General features: G+C 34.9%; 1 protein-coding gene across 2 annotated transcripts; it reads right to left on the bottom strand.

Annotated features, from left to right (window-relative positions):
* Positions 1-2,102: 2,102 nt before the first annotated feature.
* Positions 2,103-15,459, bottom strand: LOC107843480 (probable protein phosphatase 2C 4). 2 transcript variants are annotated; one of them, XR_001666392.2, is made up of 6 exons: positions 15,242-15,459; positions 14,824-14,935; positions 6,321-6,423; positions 3,072-3,185; positions 2,377-2,655; positions 2,103-2,277 (listed from the first exon to the last, which is right to left on the bottom strand). XR_001666392.2 is itself a non-coding variant. In XM_016687790.2 (5 exons), the coding sequence occupies exons 3-5, from the start codon at positions 3,100-3,102 to the stop codon at positions 2,210-2,212; spliced, it is 378 nt and encodes a 125-aa protein (XP_016543276.2). In that variant the 5' UTR covers positions 3,103-3,185; positions 6,321-6,423; positions 15,242-15,459; the 3' UTR covers positions 2,103-2,209. The 2 variants fall into 2 exon arrangements, 1 of the variants encoding a protein (XP_016543276.2); XM_016687790.2 differs by lacking the exon at positions 14,824-14,935.
* Positions 15,460-15,721: the final 262 nt, after the last annotated feature.

Here is a 15,721-nt window from a genome sequence, read left to right as displayed (position 1 = left end):
GTTGTTGTTTAAGCTTGTGGCAAATGCATTATTTGCTAGGTCTAACAAGGAAACTACTCTGACAGGTGCTAATCTGGTTCTAATGGAAATATTGTTTACGTACAAAAGGGTTAACCTACCAGCCATTGTTATTAAGAATATGAACACTATGATCAATGACAAAGCTGGAAGGTATGTGATACCCTATGGTCTTTAGATGAATAGGGTGTTTGCTTACTTAAACATTGAGTGTGGAAAAGTGAAAGATGATTCACTAAAGAGAATGCCTAGGATCTCAACTCATGAGCACGGTGATTGCATTCTCGGGATGGGTGATAAAAATCCCAAGTCTCTGGTGTCTGACCTCTTGGATGAATAAAACCGATAGGAGAAAGAAATAGAGACTATAACTGCTCTACTTGTTCAAAGGGATACAAAAATAGTTGTGTTAAAATCTGCTTCTACAAAAGGAAGGTGAAATGGGAACAAACTCAGAATTAGATGTATGCACTATAATTATTACCCTGTAGGAAAGGGTGGAGAAGCCCAAAATTCAGGATGTTTGTCTAAAAGCTTCTTTCTTAAACCTCATCTTACCTGATTTCCTCTCCTTTTCTTCCTAAGACATCTCTTCAAGTACTATTAACTTTTGTTCTCCTTAAGCTTTATGTTCCATTTTTGGGATATCCCGTCATAATTATTTTAATATTTTATGGTTATTACTTTAGTAAATATTCTTTGGTACTGATTTATGAATGCATCGATGAAATCTCTTCTCCTACTTATATCTAATCCTCTCTTGATCATGTAAGTGTTGCCTTATGGCCATGAATTAACATATATGACTTATCTATGTTTGGTTTACCTATTATCCTCTTTGATGATACCAAAATAAGGAATGCATGTGTAACCCTGTATATGTAGATATGTATGTGTAGATATGCATATGTATATATGTATGTGTAATCTGATAGGTGTGGGTTGAGTTGTTGATGTAAATAGGGTATAGATGTGTAGCTTGTGATGATCAGAATAAGGTTTCTCTCACTCAGGGGGAACCTAAATGCTCATTGGTAGGGGAAAAAAGGTATAGGATGCCTATATAATTATAGGCTTCAGCGATAGGGGAAGCTGGGAAAACTAGTATAGCATGTGGTCTTGTGGCTTATGTTGTATTGCTGAGATGTAGGTTGTGCTGTGTAGAAGTTGATTGAAGATGCGGAGTATGCTGAATTATTTGTATCGGTTTGTCATCATCACAAAAGGGAAAATTGTTAAGTCTTTAGTTTTGATGATTGACAAAGTCATAGTTTGAGACGTATTCCCTCAAGTTCTTGTGATGAAAAAAGCTACTATGATTAGGAAACAGGTTAGGCTCACCTGTCACAGTCAATAGTTCTACTGACACAAGGTACAAAAGTTGGTGGAAAGTTGCTGCCACCTTTTTGCCTCAACCAATGAAATCTTTAAGGTTTTCTTGTTTCATAGTATATATTGTTCATCTTCCTCAACAATAAAACCAACACTTCCATATTCTCACAATTAAATATCTCTTTGAAGTGCAAATCAAAGGTTGCAGGTGCAACAAGGGACGGTTCGCTCATAGAGTTGTATTTTTATTTCTTTGATGTAATTGAGTCTTTATAATATTGTTCTTAAAAGTTTGGCCTACATTAGCATATGATTTTAGTAGGTGTTATGGTGTAACTTTTTATTTATAAGTCACCTAGAGTTAGGTAATTGTCCAAGCTAGAGATAGCTTGTGGAGTCCAGTTAAAGTTAGCTGGAGGTAAAAGTGGTAAAGTTACTGCTTGTGTTTCTTTGTAATAGAGTTATTTCTAGGAAATAAAGGATTAGGAGCTTAATCCTTGGAGTCTGTATTAAAGAAGTTTCTTGTATATAGTGAAGCCTAGAAATCCTGGAGGCAGTTTGTGGATTTTCTCCCTTGAGCAAGGAGTTTCTAAGTAAAAACTTTGTGTCTTTTATTTTACTTTATTCTTGCACTTCTTACTTTATGTATCTCCTAGTTCTTGTTCTGCAAGTTCATCTGGGAACGGGTCTCTGAGCTGAAAAGCAACCCACCCCAACCCTTCTTTACCATAAACACTACAAACACAATGGGATAACAATGTTAACAACACTTTTATAGTTTGAGAATAAGATCTAGTTCATTGATGACTAATTAGACCGATGATTTCCATATCTTTCCTTTGAAAGAAATAATGATAATCTATACTTCATCATGGTATCTCAGACTATCTCCAGGTGGTATGTGAAGAAACACATGGAAATCAACCCCTGCCAAATATGCAAACAAAGTTCTTGAGCACGTTGGATTGAAAGGAGAAATTAGCAGTTACAAGTCGATGTATAGGTATGGTGTTTACAATTACATACCAGATTTATTTGCATTTGAATACAGTTCATCAACAAGATGTTGAGACGGATCTCCCTCTGGGAATTTAGACATGAAGAACTCAACTTCTGAAACTAATTCTTCATTGGTGAAGTATTGGTAAAGTCCAACAAAAGATAAGACCAAAAACTTGTCTTTAGGGACAAGCTTTTGGTGGTGAAATGATGGTAAACAGTTCATGTAAGGGGAAGTTCCAATATAGTCAATTCTGAAGGGCTCTTGAAGTGCATTGTTCCATTTGGGCTGTAGAATAAAATGAGCTGGAAAGACATCAACACAAGGGCGAAAACTTAGTAAAATTAAGAAATTGTTAGTCACAGCCACAACATGATCGCATCAGAAGCATGCTATTGAGTTCAGGTGAAACGCAATTACGAAAACTATTGCAAGTTAAAAAATGTATATCCTAGTGAAATCAAAAAATTATTCAAGTCACAGCAGCAACAGAATGATCGCGTAGAAGCATGCTATTGAGTTCATATGAAACAAAGTTGCAAATATGATAGCAAGATCAATACATGTCGCTTAGTGAAATCAAAAAATCATACAAGTTGCAGCCATAATATTATCATGTTAGAGCATGTTATTCATTTTAATTAAAATGCAATTGCACCAGTAACAAGTTAAATTATTGTGAGCAAAGATGCAAAGAGTATAAAATTAAGCTTAAATTTACCTCTTTGAGATAACCTGGCCCGGAAGCTCATGTAAACTTCAGGGAACCCTTCACTATGGCTTGTTGTAAGACAGAAGCATCATCAGGGTGCTCACTTCTAATCCTGAGAACTTCCTACAATAATGTAGTAGACAAACCGAAGAAGTAGTATATGAAATATGGAAAACTGAAACTTGAATACATCGACACATCTTTATGTTTTGAAAATAGCATGTTATAAACATGTAAACGTTTGATAAATAGTTAATATGTAATCTAAACTAGAAGTTCGATAAAATAGAAGTTTTTATATATGTACAGATATACATATACATACATACATATATATATATATATACATATATATATACATATATATACATATACATATACATAAATATATATATATATATATATACATAAATATATATATATATATATATATAATCTTTGATGTTTATTTCTCCCTTCATGACCAATTTTTCATGTGAAATATAACTTATCAATTTATTGGTATACATATCAATATATTCCACGTATTGGTCATCCCTGGACGCTACATTGTTTCATGATATAGGTTTGGAGACACATACTCATGGCCCTGTGCACCACTAGGTTCATCTCAAGATAGGTTCAGCAAGTGTTGATCTCTCCATCTTTTAGAAGGCAATGTGGTCTTCCTGATTAGACATTGAGTTTGAGTTTTATGGTATTATCAGGTCATGTCCTGACTTTACTTTTTCATTCATATGTTAGAGGTTTTGTAGACTGTAACTCCCCGCATTTTTGAGCTATAAATCGGACCATCGTTCCTATGTGTGTAAACTATAATCCCATGACTCATATTTAAATTCATGTGTCATGATATTTATTCTAGTGTGTTAAGTGATTATGAGGTGAAAAATGTTCATGGAAATAACTTAGAGCAAAGTTGAGATAAGAGCCTTTGAATCGTCCAAAGTTTGTTATTCGATTCTACAAGAGTCAATTTTGAATGTGTATAACTTTTGATATATGTGGAATTTTTCTGCTCAATACTCACCAAATTATAGATAATTGAGTCATTTTTCCAACGATACAAATTTCACCTTAATACGATACCCAAGTAAAATGTTATGACATTTTTAATGAGTGGTAGTAAGCCAATGCGATAGCAACGCGATGCGTTGCTCTCACTGACGAGATATCTGACACGATCTAAAGCTATTTAACATGCAAAACATGTATCTTGGTAACACGATACTTTGAATGACTTGAGTTTGGTTGTGAATCTGAAAATAGGGTGTTTCCTTGTTAATATAAATGAAAAGTGACGATTTAAAGAGTTGCATGTTTTGCTAATTTGGTGTTAAACAAATTCTTTTGTACTATTTGAATAATTTGGTGTTCTAAACATTATGTTTTGAATGAAAGAACGGTAACACGATTATGTATGGCTGAGAATGTGACTTACAAGTCTTAGTATGACAATACCAAACAGATGAATGCCATAGCAGATTTAGAACAGACTAAAAACTTAGACTTAGATTTTGAATTCAGAAAGATACATGTTTTGAAATGGTTAAAAATGGGCTTAAAGAGAGTCAGATGGTTACCCTAAGAAAGTACGAGTTGCAAGAATCAATGCTAGAAATCGTGATTTGACGATACGGGATTATGGTAACATGCTGTGTGGTTATTTGTACCTTGATTTATGTCATCCCAATTTGGGACTATGGTTAGGAGCCATGCTTTATGGTCTTGTGCACTACTATGACATGTTGATTTGATTGGGGATCATGACACCATGCTGTGTGGTCTTGCATGTCTCCTCTTACTGATACTCCAATCCTTGTGAAAAACTTAGATTGGAGGCTTGGTCGTCGAGTCAAGGGCGTATTCCATATAGCCCATGGAATTTTAGATTGTAGGATGTACCATCTAGCTCAGAAGTAACATAAAGCGTGGTTCGTGATTTCAAAGTCTTTAACGTATGCTTATGTGTTTTTCCTATATCGTATTTAAACTGTTTTATGAATTGCTCTCACTTATGTTATATAAAAGTATATTATTTTGGATTGCTCTATGTACCAGTACATCTGTATTGACCCCTTATATTTCAGGTTATGAGGCTCAATCTAGCAGTCCTTCTAAACAGTATATTATTGTGGGACATTTAGAGTTGGTGAGTCTCCTTTACTTCGGAAGGTGTCTTGTTTACTTGTGTTGATCTCATTTGGTTTTGGTTTATGGTCTGGATGGGGGCCTTGTCCCGGTCTTTAAATAGATGTTGTTTTCCTTCAGTTAGTAGAAATTTCGCAGATCGGTGTTAGGTGGATTTGAGTCTTGTTGAACTTATGTCATGTTGTTTTGTTAATATAATCAGATGACCATGTTTCCGTTTTGTTTCCACATTTTATAGTTATGAATTATGCATATTATTGCCAGTTAGAAGGGCTCTCGGGCCTTCAAGTTCGGCATGTCCGTCGCTGCCAGGGCCTCGGTTCGGATCGTGACTCAAACTTACGTAGATGTTGTATAACTGTTTTGTTTTAAAGTTGGATAAATTTATATTATATTTTAAAAGGATTTCCTCTATTGATCTTTCTTCCGCAAATATTTTTGAAATGCTCACAATGATATGCTAAGGGGTCCTCTCAGGCCTTCATTGGTCTGGGATGCCCGTTACATCCAAGGCCTAGTCCTGGGTCATGAATTTTATCAGGATTATACCTTTAATGAAGAATAAAATTTATTTTACAGGATCACTACAAAATACTTCTCTATTTGATATGTTCAATACATACAAAATGTACTAGCACAAGAAGTAAAAATTATATCATTCTTATAATCAAGAAAAATAATATTTAATCATGTTTTATAATCATGACTTCAATTTCTACCTTAGATTGTGAACAGAAACTTTGTACTTATAAAAACCAATGAGTTAATCTCTGGTGTATAAACTAAACTTCATACACTAAATTATCCACCATATAAGTAATGGCAACTTTAAATTACTTTTATTTTGTTAAAATGCAGATAAAAGTATAAGAAATTTAAAATTCATTCTTCTCTATTAAAAAGATATCCTGATTATTTAAAATGTTACTTGTGTTAGACATAAGATCATTTAGAAGTATAAGCAAGTATGTCGCCGACTAGGATCTAGTACAACACAATTTAGGAATTTATTGAGAACCCATACTCTCAATCTTCAGCAGTTGTAACAAGATATGTTAACGTATCTATTTTCAATAGAGAAATCATCATTTTCAAAAATATACTTACCACCAATAACCATAAAAGTAGATGGACAAACGTGTAAGAAAAATTTGCAGCCCACAAACCGTAGACTCTTAGACTTCAAGAATTTTCTATTTGCATTTTTCTCCTGAATACAAAATGGAAACGAGCAATTAAGCAAGGCCTAAAAAGAACATTCAATGCTAAATAACATAATTATACATGTTTTGGAATCTAAATACCAAATTTAAAGCGTGTTTGGTAAGAAGGAAACCATTCTCTAAATAATATTTTTCAATTCCTCATGTTCAATTGGTCAAATAATTTAGAAAACATTTTATCTAGGAAAATATGGAAAATGACTTCCCTAATTAAAGTAGGGAAAATAAATTTCACTAGTGACATTCTACATTTACTTAATTGTGTACTCTCACCCTCCAACATACGTCATCTTCACTCCCATACCCCATTGCCGTCATCTCCTCAACCCCACACCCTTTACCTCCCCACCCCCACCTCCACTCCACCTCTCATAGTATTTATCTAAATTATATACAAATTATTTTAGAATAATATTTTTTGCTTAGCTACGGAATTTAAGAAAATAGGTAAGGAACTCAATTATTTTTTAAGAAAACATTTTCCTTCATACCAAACACACCCTAAATGTTATGATATCCAATTATTTCATATTCATGATTTCTTTATAATCTGCAGTACAAAACCGATAGCTAGACAAACCAAAGAATTTGCTCCTTCAGATTCAAGTTGTTAAAGCACCAAACTGTTAATTTACATTGTCCCAACTCTCAATAGGGGGAAAGTAACAATGACAACAAAATACCTAATTCTGTCTCATTTATGGGGTTCGAGAATGATAAAGCATATACAGGTCTTACCCCTATAAGGATATGGCACATGGGTCTAACTTAACCCCCAAACTAGCTCATGATGGAAGGATTGTCAAAGTTCATATAAGTAAAACACCAGTCAAGCATCATGCAACATTGAAAATACTTTAAATCCTTGTATGTAACTAGTTTAAAACTATGATAATGTACTATTTGCCAATATTTAATAAATATCTTTACATAACAAGATATCACTTCAGTTTACTATGAACTATTTTCCCTTACCCATCATCTCACTGATGTTCAACCAGATCTGTCCTTCAATACCAAATTGCCACTATTATTATCCAAATTATATGTTAAAATTGCCAATTAAGTTATAATAAGTGCCTGTTGTGTTGAAGAAAACATGTTTGTTGGTACCAACCACAACAAAAACGTCAAAGTTCATGATAAGTTACACCAGATCAGTGGATACATTATTCTGGAAGCATGCCAGTAAAGACTTGCACCAAAACTACCATCGCACATCCAAACTCTTTCCCATCATCATCGTTATCAAGGTCTTTGGGAGTGACTCAATTTTGATAGCGCTGACGTTTGTTAAGGAATAAATTGTTGTAATAGCTATCAAACATATTCCAAGTCTTAGATGGGAATAGTCTCTTATAGTTCCTCCATAATTTCTTTTTTGACATAGACCTTATCAAATCTTTGAACCTTTCTTCCTTCTCAGTTATCTATGAAAGCGAAACTTCCTCCTCCATGCGGTCAAACCTCCAAAGGAACAATGTACCAAGCTCAGTCTTCAACTTAAAACTCTTCTCTTTAGTATGGAGCCTGATGCATTCAACATATTACGGAAATAGACAATCACATGAACTTTGTCTTCCCTTTCCAACAGGGTGAAACACCACCAAAGATGTTGGTTTTCCACTTATGAAGGCCACATTATTGTCCTGAACCACTTGAAATTACTCTAAAAAATCACACCAGCCTATTCAAGAACTTCATCTTGGTAGAGTGGACCTACGAGAGCTTTGTACCTTAACAAGATCAAAACTTGTAAGATCTGGCACAACATCATCTTCATTCTTTTGTTGAGTTTTCCCTTTTTTTTGAGAGGTCGGATACGAGTTGCAACCTCAGCAATGAATGTGTTATTTTGAAGTGGGGATTCTTGTGCTGAATCATTGTTTTTCGGCTGGTTGATTGTTAGTTTTTTCTTCTTCATACATCAACGGATGCATTATCCTCTACTTCTTATGAGGGTCATATTTCTCGATGTTCATATCACCATGCCTTCTATCCCATAGAGCTTCCATAATCAATAACACTTGGGACAAGAACTCATTCCTTATAAGATCTTTCCATATTGAAGAGTTAGGAACTTCTCCGGAATGATTCACAGTGTAGTTAATCTAGCTTAACATTCCGGAAAAGCATGAAGATTCTTTTTTTCTCTTACAATAAATAATTATATCTTGAATAACACTCTAAATGGTGATGATATACTGTGATGTCGGGCAAGAGTGTTATTTAATATGTAATTATTTCTTCCATGAGCAAAAGAGAGTCTTCATGTTTTTTTTTTGGAATGTTGAGCTTGATTAAATACACTGCAAACTATTCTGGAGAAGTTCCTAACTCTTCAACGTGGAAAGCTCATACAACAAATGAGTTATGATTCAGGGCTTGTTGATTGGGGAATCACTTTGGAGAAAGGGCATAGTTATACAAACAAAGAGAAATCTATCCCTCAGTCAAAGTAAAGAATGATGCGTCTATCAATGTATGATGAAGAAAAATCTAACAATCAACCAGTTGAAAGACAAAGATGCAACACAAGGATTCCTACTCCAAAAAATGCATTCTTTATCCAGGTTGCAGCTCATGTTTGGTCTCTCAAAACAAAGTTAAAACTCATATGAATAAAGAAGATGATATTACACCAGATCATAGAAGTGTTGATCTTATTAAGGTACCAGTAATAGAAAAATTTAAAAATTTTATTGATCAGCAATACCCTGAAGCTTTTGTGGTTCCTCTCTACCAAAATGAAGTCCTTGAATGGACTGGTGTGCTTTCTGAGAGTGATTCCAATCTGTTAGGCACAAGAATGTGGCCTTCATAAATAGGAAAACCAACATATTTTGTTATGCTTGATCCTATTAGAAAGGGGAGACAAAGTTCATGTGATTGTCTATTTCTACGATCTATTGAATGCATCGAGCTCTGTATTACAGAGAAGCTGATTTGGTACTTTGTTCTTCAGTTTGAGGTTTGACTACATGGGAGAAGAAGTTTCATTTTCATGAACAATTGAGGAGGAAGAAAGGTTCAAAGATTCGATAAGGTCTGCATCGAAAAAGAAATTATAAAAGAACTATAAGAGACTATTCTTATCCAAGGCTTGGAATATGTCAGCTAGCTATTATTTTAATGTATTTCTTATCAAATGTTGTCTATTAGAATCGGGTCACTCTAAAAGACCTCGATAACGATAATGATGATGAGTGTTGAAGTTTGTGACCATCTCATCTAAAAACTCAAGTTGTTAGAGAGAGCACACTCTTATTATTTAATTATATTCTCAATGCATCACCTAATGTGTGACTTGATTTTTTTTCATGGGCCAAGCACATGGAAATTCTTTTTAATAATGGGTGGTAGTGAAATTCAATCCTAGGACCAATGCTTGCTCTAATACTTTGAGGTGTGTCACCATATTATCTAAGACCTTAGATGAAATGTGCACACACTTCAACATGGTATTAGATCTAGGTCTATCCCCATCAAGGCTTAGTTCATGCGCTAATTGGGCCCTAGGCATGAAGGGCGTGTTAGAGTAGGTAAAAATCCTACAGTGATTGCGAAATTGACTGGTTGTTTGCTTATATGGACTTGATAAATCCTTAGCTCATAACCACCAATCTATTTCTCAACAAATGTGGGACATTTACCCACCCTAATACCCCCACACTCAGGACCCATCTTACCCAATGTTGGGATCCCAAACTAAAAATTGTCGATGCACCAGATGTCCAGTCCTGAGCATGAGATGGGGTGTTAAAGAATGCAAATGTCTCACCTTGATGGTTATTGAGATAGGTAGTCTCTTTATAAGACTTGAGAAATCCTCCTCCATTTTAGTTATCTTTTGGGGTTGAGATAGACTCAAGTGTCATATCAGGTATCAGAGCTGGCAGAGGTCCTGAGATTAAATCTCACTACCACCTATTAATTAAAAAGAATTTTCACGTGCTTGGCCTATGAAAAAAATCAAATCGCACATGAGGGACGTGTTGAGAATATAATTAAATAATAAAAGTGTGCTCTCTTTAACAACTTAAACTTTTAGATGAGATGGTCATACACTTTAACAAAGAGAAAGATTTTGGACGTGGTAGCAGTAGTTTTGGTACCAATGTAGTTAATGTAGCAAGCTCCAGTTCTTCACTGACATGCTTCTAGAATAAGATATCCACTAATCTTTTGTAACATGTCATGAATTTTGAAACTTCTAATCTAGTTGATACCAGCAAACGTGTTTTCTTGAACATAACAAGCTGTTATTACAACTTGCTTGGTAATTTTGACAGACAATTTGGATAATACTAGTGATACTTTCATATTGCTGGGAATTTGCTTATATGATCTGTGACTAACTAAACTCCAAAATCAAGCTCAAGAGGGGTGGATACCCCAAGTATATACGAGCAAATCATCAGTCCATTACCCAACTAATGTGGGACTTTCACCCACTCTAACACCTCCCTTCATGCCCAGGTCCCAATTAGAGCTTGGATTGAGAGACCAAATGGAAATGGACTTGGCTTTGATACCATGTAAGAACATGTCACATTGTCCAAACTCAACCCCAAAATCTAGATCATGAAGAGAGAATTGCGCAAGTCCATAAAAGCAAACCGCTAGTCCATTTCCAACCAATGTGGGACTAAAATGGCCTAAAATGTAACGTTGATTAACGTTGATTATTGGGTGGATTGGATGGATAATCACGCTAAATGGTTTGACTTATCGGTTATTTTTTTTAAATGGACTAATCTGTTAGCCAACAAATACGATATTTGTTGGTTCAACGAGTTAGCAATTATTGGATAGTTATCAAGTGGCGTATCAGCAAACCTCCATGCTATTATTTTTTTTGGATAAAATCAATGCTCCATACATTTATGTAGTACACAACACTACACACAAGAATTAAGTATAATCAAATTAGGCCCAAAAAAAAATGCATACAGTACACTGCACTCACATGCCCAAATGCATATACATTGTCATTCCTGCTTAACCCAGAAAAAATTAAGAAAAAAGAAAAAAGGATGATATGAAAAGGACAACGAGTCGACACCTAGAGAGAGAAAGAGAAATCTAATAATTTAATAAAAATGATTGAATAAATAGATGGAATATGAAAAGATGAAGACTTTTTGTCGAGTATTTTATTTATCTAAGTAGGGGTAAAAGTGTAAGTATAGTATATCTTAACAGGTTAACTATTCGTTGGATAAGGAAATTATGTAATTGTCCCATGTACCAATAAATGATTAAATATAAAATTATAATTCATTCTACCATAATTCGTATCCTTTGACCTTCCTATCTAGGGACATATCCTTGGGTAAGCTGAATCTTCTCTATGTCATATCTAATCACCTCCGTCCAATATTTTTTTTTTTGATATACGTCTACCTCTCTTTAATCCGTCCCTAGCCAATCTTTCACACATCCACACTGAGGTATCCAAGAACCTCCTCATGACAATCCCAGACCATCTCAACCTTTCTATCCGCATCTTGAATTCCATTGAATCCACTTATACCTTAGCTGGAATAACCTCATTTCTAATCCTATCTTTCCTAGTAAATTCACACATCTATCGAAGCATTCTCATCTCTACCACTTTCATCTTTTGGGTGTGCGAGTTCTTGACAGGCCAATAATCCATCGCATAAAATATAGCTGGTCTAGCCACCAATGCAAATAAAAATGGGTTAAGATTCGAACCCTGGTGTAACCCTATTAAGATTGCTCCAAATACCTCGAATGGTTCGAACATGAGTCTTGGCTCCACTGTACATAATCACCCTAGTATACAATGTAGGTACACATCTAGCCTCTAATTACCTCCCGAGAACCTTCCTAGGGACTCTATCTTAGGCTTTTTCTAGGTCGAAGAACTCTATTTATAAGTCATTTATACTGCTACACCAATCTCTTTACAAGATGGATGCCTTCACTAATCGGACGTCCTGAAATGAATCCAAACTTTTTGTGAAAAAAAATCACCATCGTCCTTAACCTTAACTCTACTACCCTCTCTCACAACTTCACAGTGTTGCTTAACAGCTTGATATCTCTATAGATGTTGCATTTTTTAATGTCCCCTTGTTCTTATACAATGGAATTATTATACTCTATGTCCAAGCTTCAAATAAATTCGTTGTTTGAAAATGATGTCACATAACCCAGTAAGCCACTCCATACCTAACCCTCTTGTGTACTTCCAAAAGTCTACCAGAATCTCATCTGGCCCAGTTGTTCTACCCCTATGCATGATATGAATAACACTCTTAGCCTCTTCAACCTTAATATATCTACAATAACCATAGTCGTGAAGCCTCTTAGAGTTCTTTAAATCACCCAAAATAATGCTACTGTCTCTTTCTTTATTTAAGAGTTTAGGGATGTAAGACTGTCATCTCTGTCTAATAAGAACTCCTCCACCAAAATTTTGTCGTCTATATCCTATATACACTTCACTTGGTCAAAGTTTCGAGCCCCCCTCTTCCTAACCTTGGCTAGTCTGTATAACTTCTAATCACCATATTTACCCTCTAATGTTGTGTATAAGATTTCAAAAGTTGTGTTTTTAGTTGTTCTGACCTCCAACTTAACTTCTTTCTTAGAAATCTTATACTTCTCCCCATTCTTCTTCTTCTCCTCCTCATATTTACTCTTGGCTAACTTCGCGTAAGCTCCCCTTTTAGCCTCCCCTTTCCCTTTTACCTCTCCATTCCGCCATCAATCTCTCGATGATTATCAGGGAGGCCTCTCAAGACACCTAACATCTCTCTAGTCATCTCTCTGATATAATGGACAGTCGTATCTCACATATTATCTAGATCCTCTCTATGCTCCCAATTCATTCTAACCATCAAATTCTCCCCTATCTTAAGTGCATTAGCTAAGTCAGGCTACTATATCTAATCCCCAATCAGTCATCTACACCCCTCTTTTTTTCTCCTTCTTTATATCTAAGTCCCTCACTAAAAGCCTATGTTGAGTCAAGATATTTACACTAGGTATAACCTTACAATCTTTACAAATACCTCTTTCACCCTTCTAAAGGAACAAAAGTCAATCTGAGTTTGGACACAAAAGTATAACAGGTAACTAAGTGAATATCCTTCTTTGGAAAGTGCGAATTAGCTACCACTAACCCAAAAATCTAAGCAATATCCAAAAGTAATGCTCCTCACTTATTCCTCTCCCCAAAGTCAAAGCCTATATACCATCGTCATAACCCCTCGATGATGACCCAATGTGGCCATTGAAATCCCCTCCTATGAAAAACTTCTTATTTTTAAGGACACCATTCACCATCTCATCCAAAGCCTCCCAAAAGCTCTTAATTTTTTCCATACCCTAACTTACATGTAGGGAATAAGCACTAACAATTTCAATGTAGACCCTACAATGACTAATTTTATTGACATTATCCTATCATTAACCCTCATAACTTCAACCACTTGCTCCCTAAACTTTTCATCTACTAAGATATCAACTCAATTCCTATTCGTTACACTTCCTAAGTACCATAACTTATACTCATCCACTACTTGCGTCTTAGTACCTACTATTGAGTTTTTTAGAGACAGGATATATTAATCTGTCTCTTCCTAAAAATTTTCACTAGCTCTACGGACATTTCCAAAGAAAACCCTATGTTCTAAGAACCTACTCTCAACTTAGAGGCCCCTCAACACCCTTACCTTTCCTATTCCCTACCCCCACCCCAGCCCCTGACCCTAATCCCAATCCCGACCGATGACATGACCCTAATCTTCTAATATCAACCAAAACCATAAAAGAAAGCTAAACTATAAGAGGGATACTAAATGGGACAGCTAAACTATAAGAAAACACACCCCTGGAAACAATGCAATCTAAACAAAAAATATCAAGAATAGGCTATGAATAAAGGCAATGCACCAACTATTACAAGAACAAAAAGGAAAATTCAGAAATCAACAAATGTTATATACTAATTCAATATCAAAATAAAGATATCAACAGATGCTATATACTAGTTCAATATCAAACAAGCAAAACCATTGTTATACACCTAATGCACCCTGTAACAAGAATAAGGCAGAGGAAGACCATTTAAAGGATAGAAAGATAGAACAATTGAGAACTCAATTAAAACAATGTTGAAATTAAATGACGGTAGAAACTTGAAATTAAAGGAATGAAATCACCGGGATTTGAGCATCTTTTTAGTCAGTTTGTTTTATTTTGGCAAAATTTGGTGTTGAAATTGGTTGTAAAAATAAAGATCACCAAAATATTGTCATCTAAGAAATGTCGAAGAGTAAATCTTGTACCTGAAATGAAGTAGGAATAAAAATTGAAAAAAATAAACAAAGCTGCACAGATGAAACCCTCACCAAAGATTGGAGAGTGTAGTATGGTAGAGAGCGGTGGCGGCAGTATTCTGTATTGGGGAAATGGCAGAGACGACAAGGGCTGATTCAAGCCCGTTACCATGGGGGACTGCAACTGCCGAAAATGTTAGAGAGAGAATGAACAAGATGGGAGCTGGTGACACCGTAATCTTTCTGATAATAACATATAAAGTAGAAAATTAAAGATGCTAAATCAGTAATAGGATCTCATTTTTGTTTCATTCAGTAATTTTCTACAATGATATTTTACACAAGTAATTCTATAGATCGTGAATCTAGTTTTTGCAAAATTAAACCATTCATAATTTGATATTTCTACGATAAGATATGAATTTTCTATCATAAACGTTTTATGTTGTAAAAACATGAGAAGTATCAAAAGGAAAAGAGAAGAAATTACCTGAAATTGTGCTCCCTCATTATGGCTTGTGACATTGCAACTGATGCAAAACAATGAAGAACATATCTATAGTTATAGAGATTCTAAAGACGGCTATTAGGAATGTTGGTCGATGTGGGACAATAATTGTCCAATGCAAAGAAGGCAAAAATGCAGCTACAAAGTTCTCCCAATCACGTGGAAATTGGGGAATCTGAATCTCTATTTCCTTTCTTTTGATTTTTTCCAAGTTCTTACTTGGTTTAGAGATGAACTTACGTGAAAAATAATAGCTAAGATTTAATATACTAAAGTAAGATTCTAATCATATTTAAATAACTAGTTTTAGACATGTATTTTATACGTGTATTCCGTTCTAAATTTTATAGAGTTGTTATAGTTATATACGTTCTCTAAACACTCTACTTATGAGTAAATAACAATATAACTACAAAACATACAAGCTCTATTTGTAGAGTAATTGTGGTGTTTCATGAGTTA

Source organism: Capsicum annuum, chromosome 10 (genome assembly GCF_002878395.1).
Source record: "Capsicum annuum cultivar UCD-10X-F1 chromosome 10, UCD10Xv1.1, whole genome shotgun sequence".
Lineage (NCBI taxonomy): Eukaryota > Viridiplantae > Streptophyta > Magnoliopsida > Solanales > Solanaceae > Capsicum > Capsicum annuum.
This window is presented reverse-complemented; position numbering and strand designations above follow the sequence as displayed.

Bases quoted from the DNA above. Each gene is read 5' to 3' on its own strand.
- LOC107843480 (XM_016687790.2), bottom strand. From the start codon at position 3,102: ATGAGCTTCCGGGCCAGGTTATCTCAAAGAG. The intron at 2,656-3,071 runs GTAAATTTAAGC...ATGTCTTTCCAG, and splicing joins GGCCAGGTTATCTCAAAGAG to CTCATTTTATTCTACAGCCC. The intron at 2,278-2,376 runs GTATGTAATTGT...CATATTTGGCAG, and splicing joins TTCAAATGCAAATAAATCTG to GGGTTGATTTCCATGTGTTT.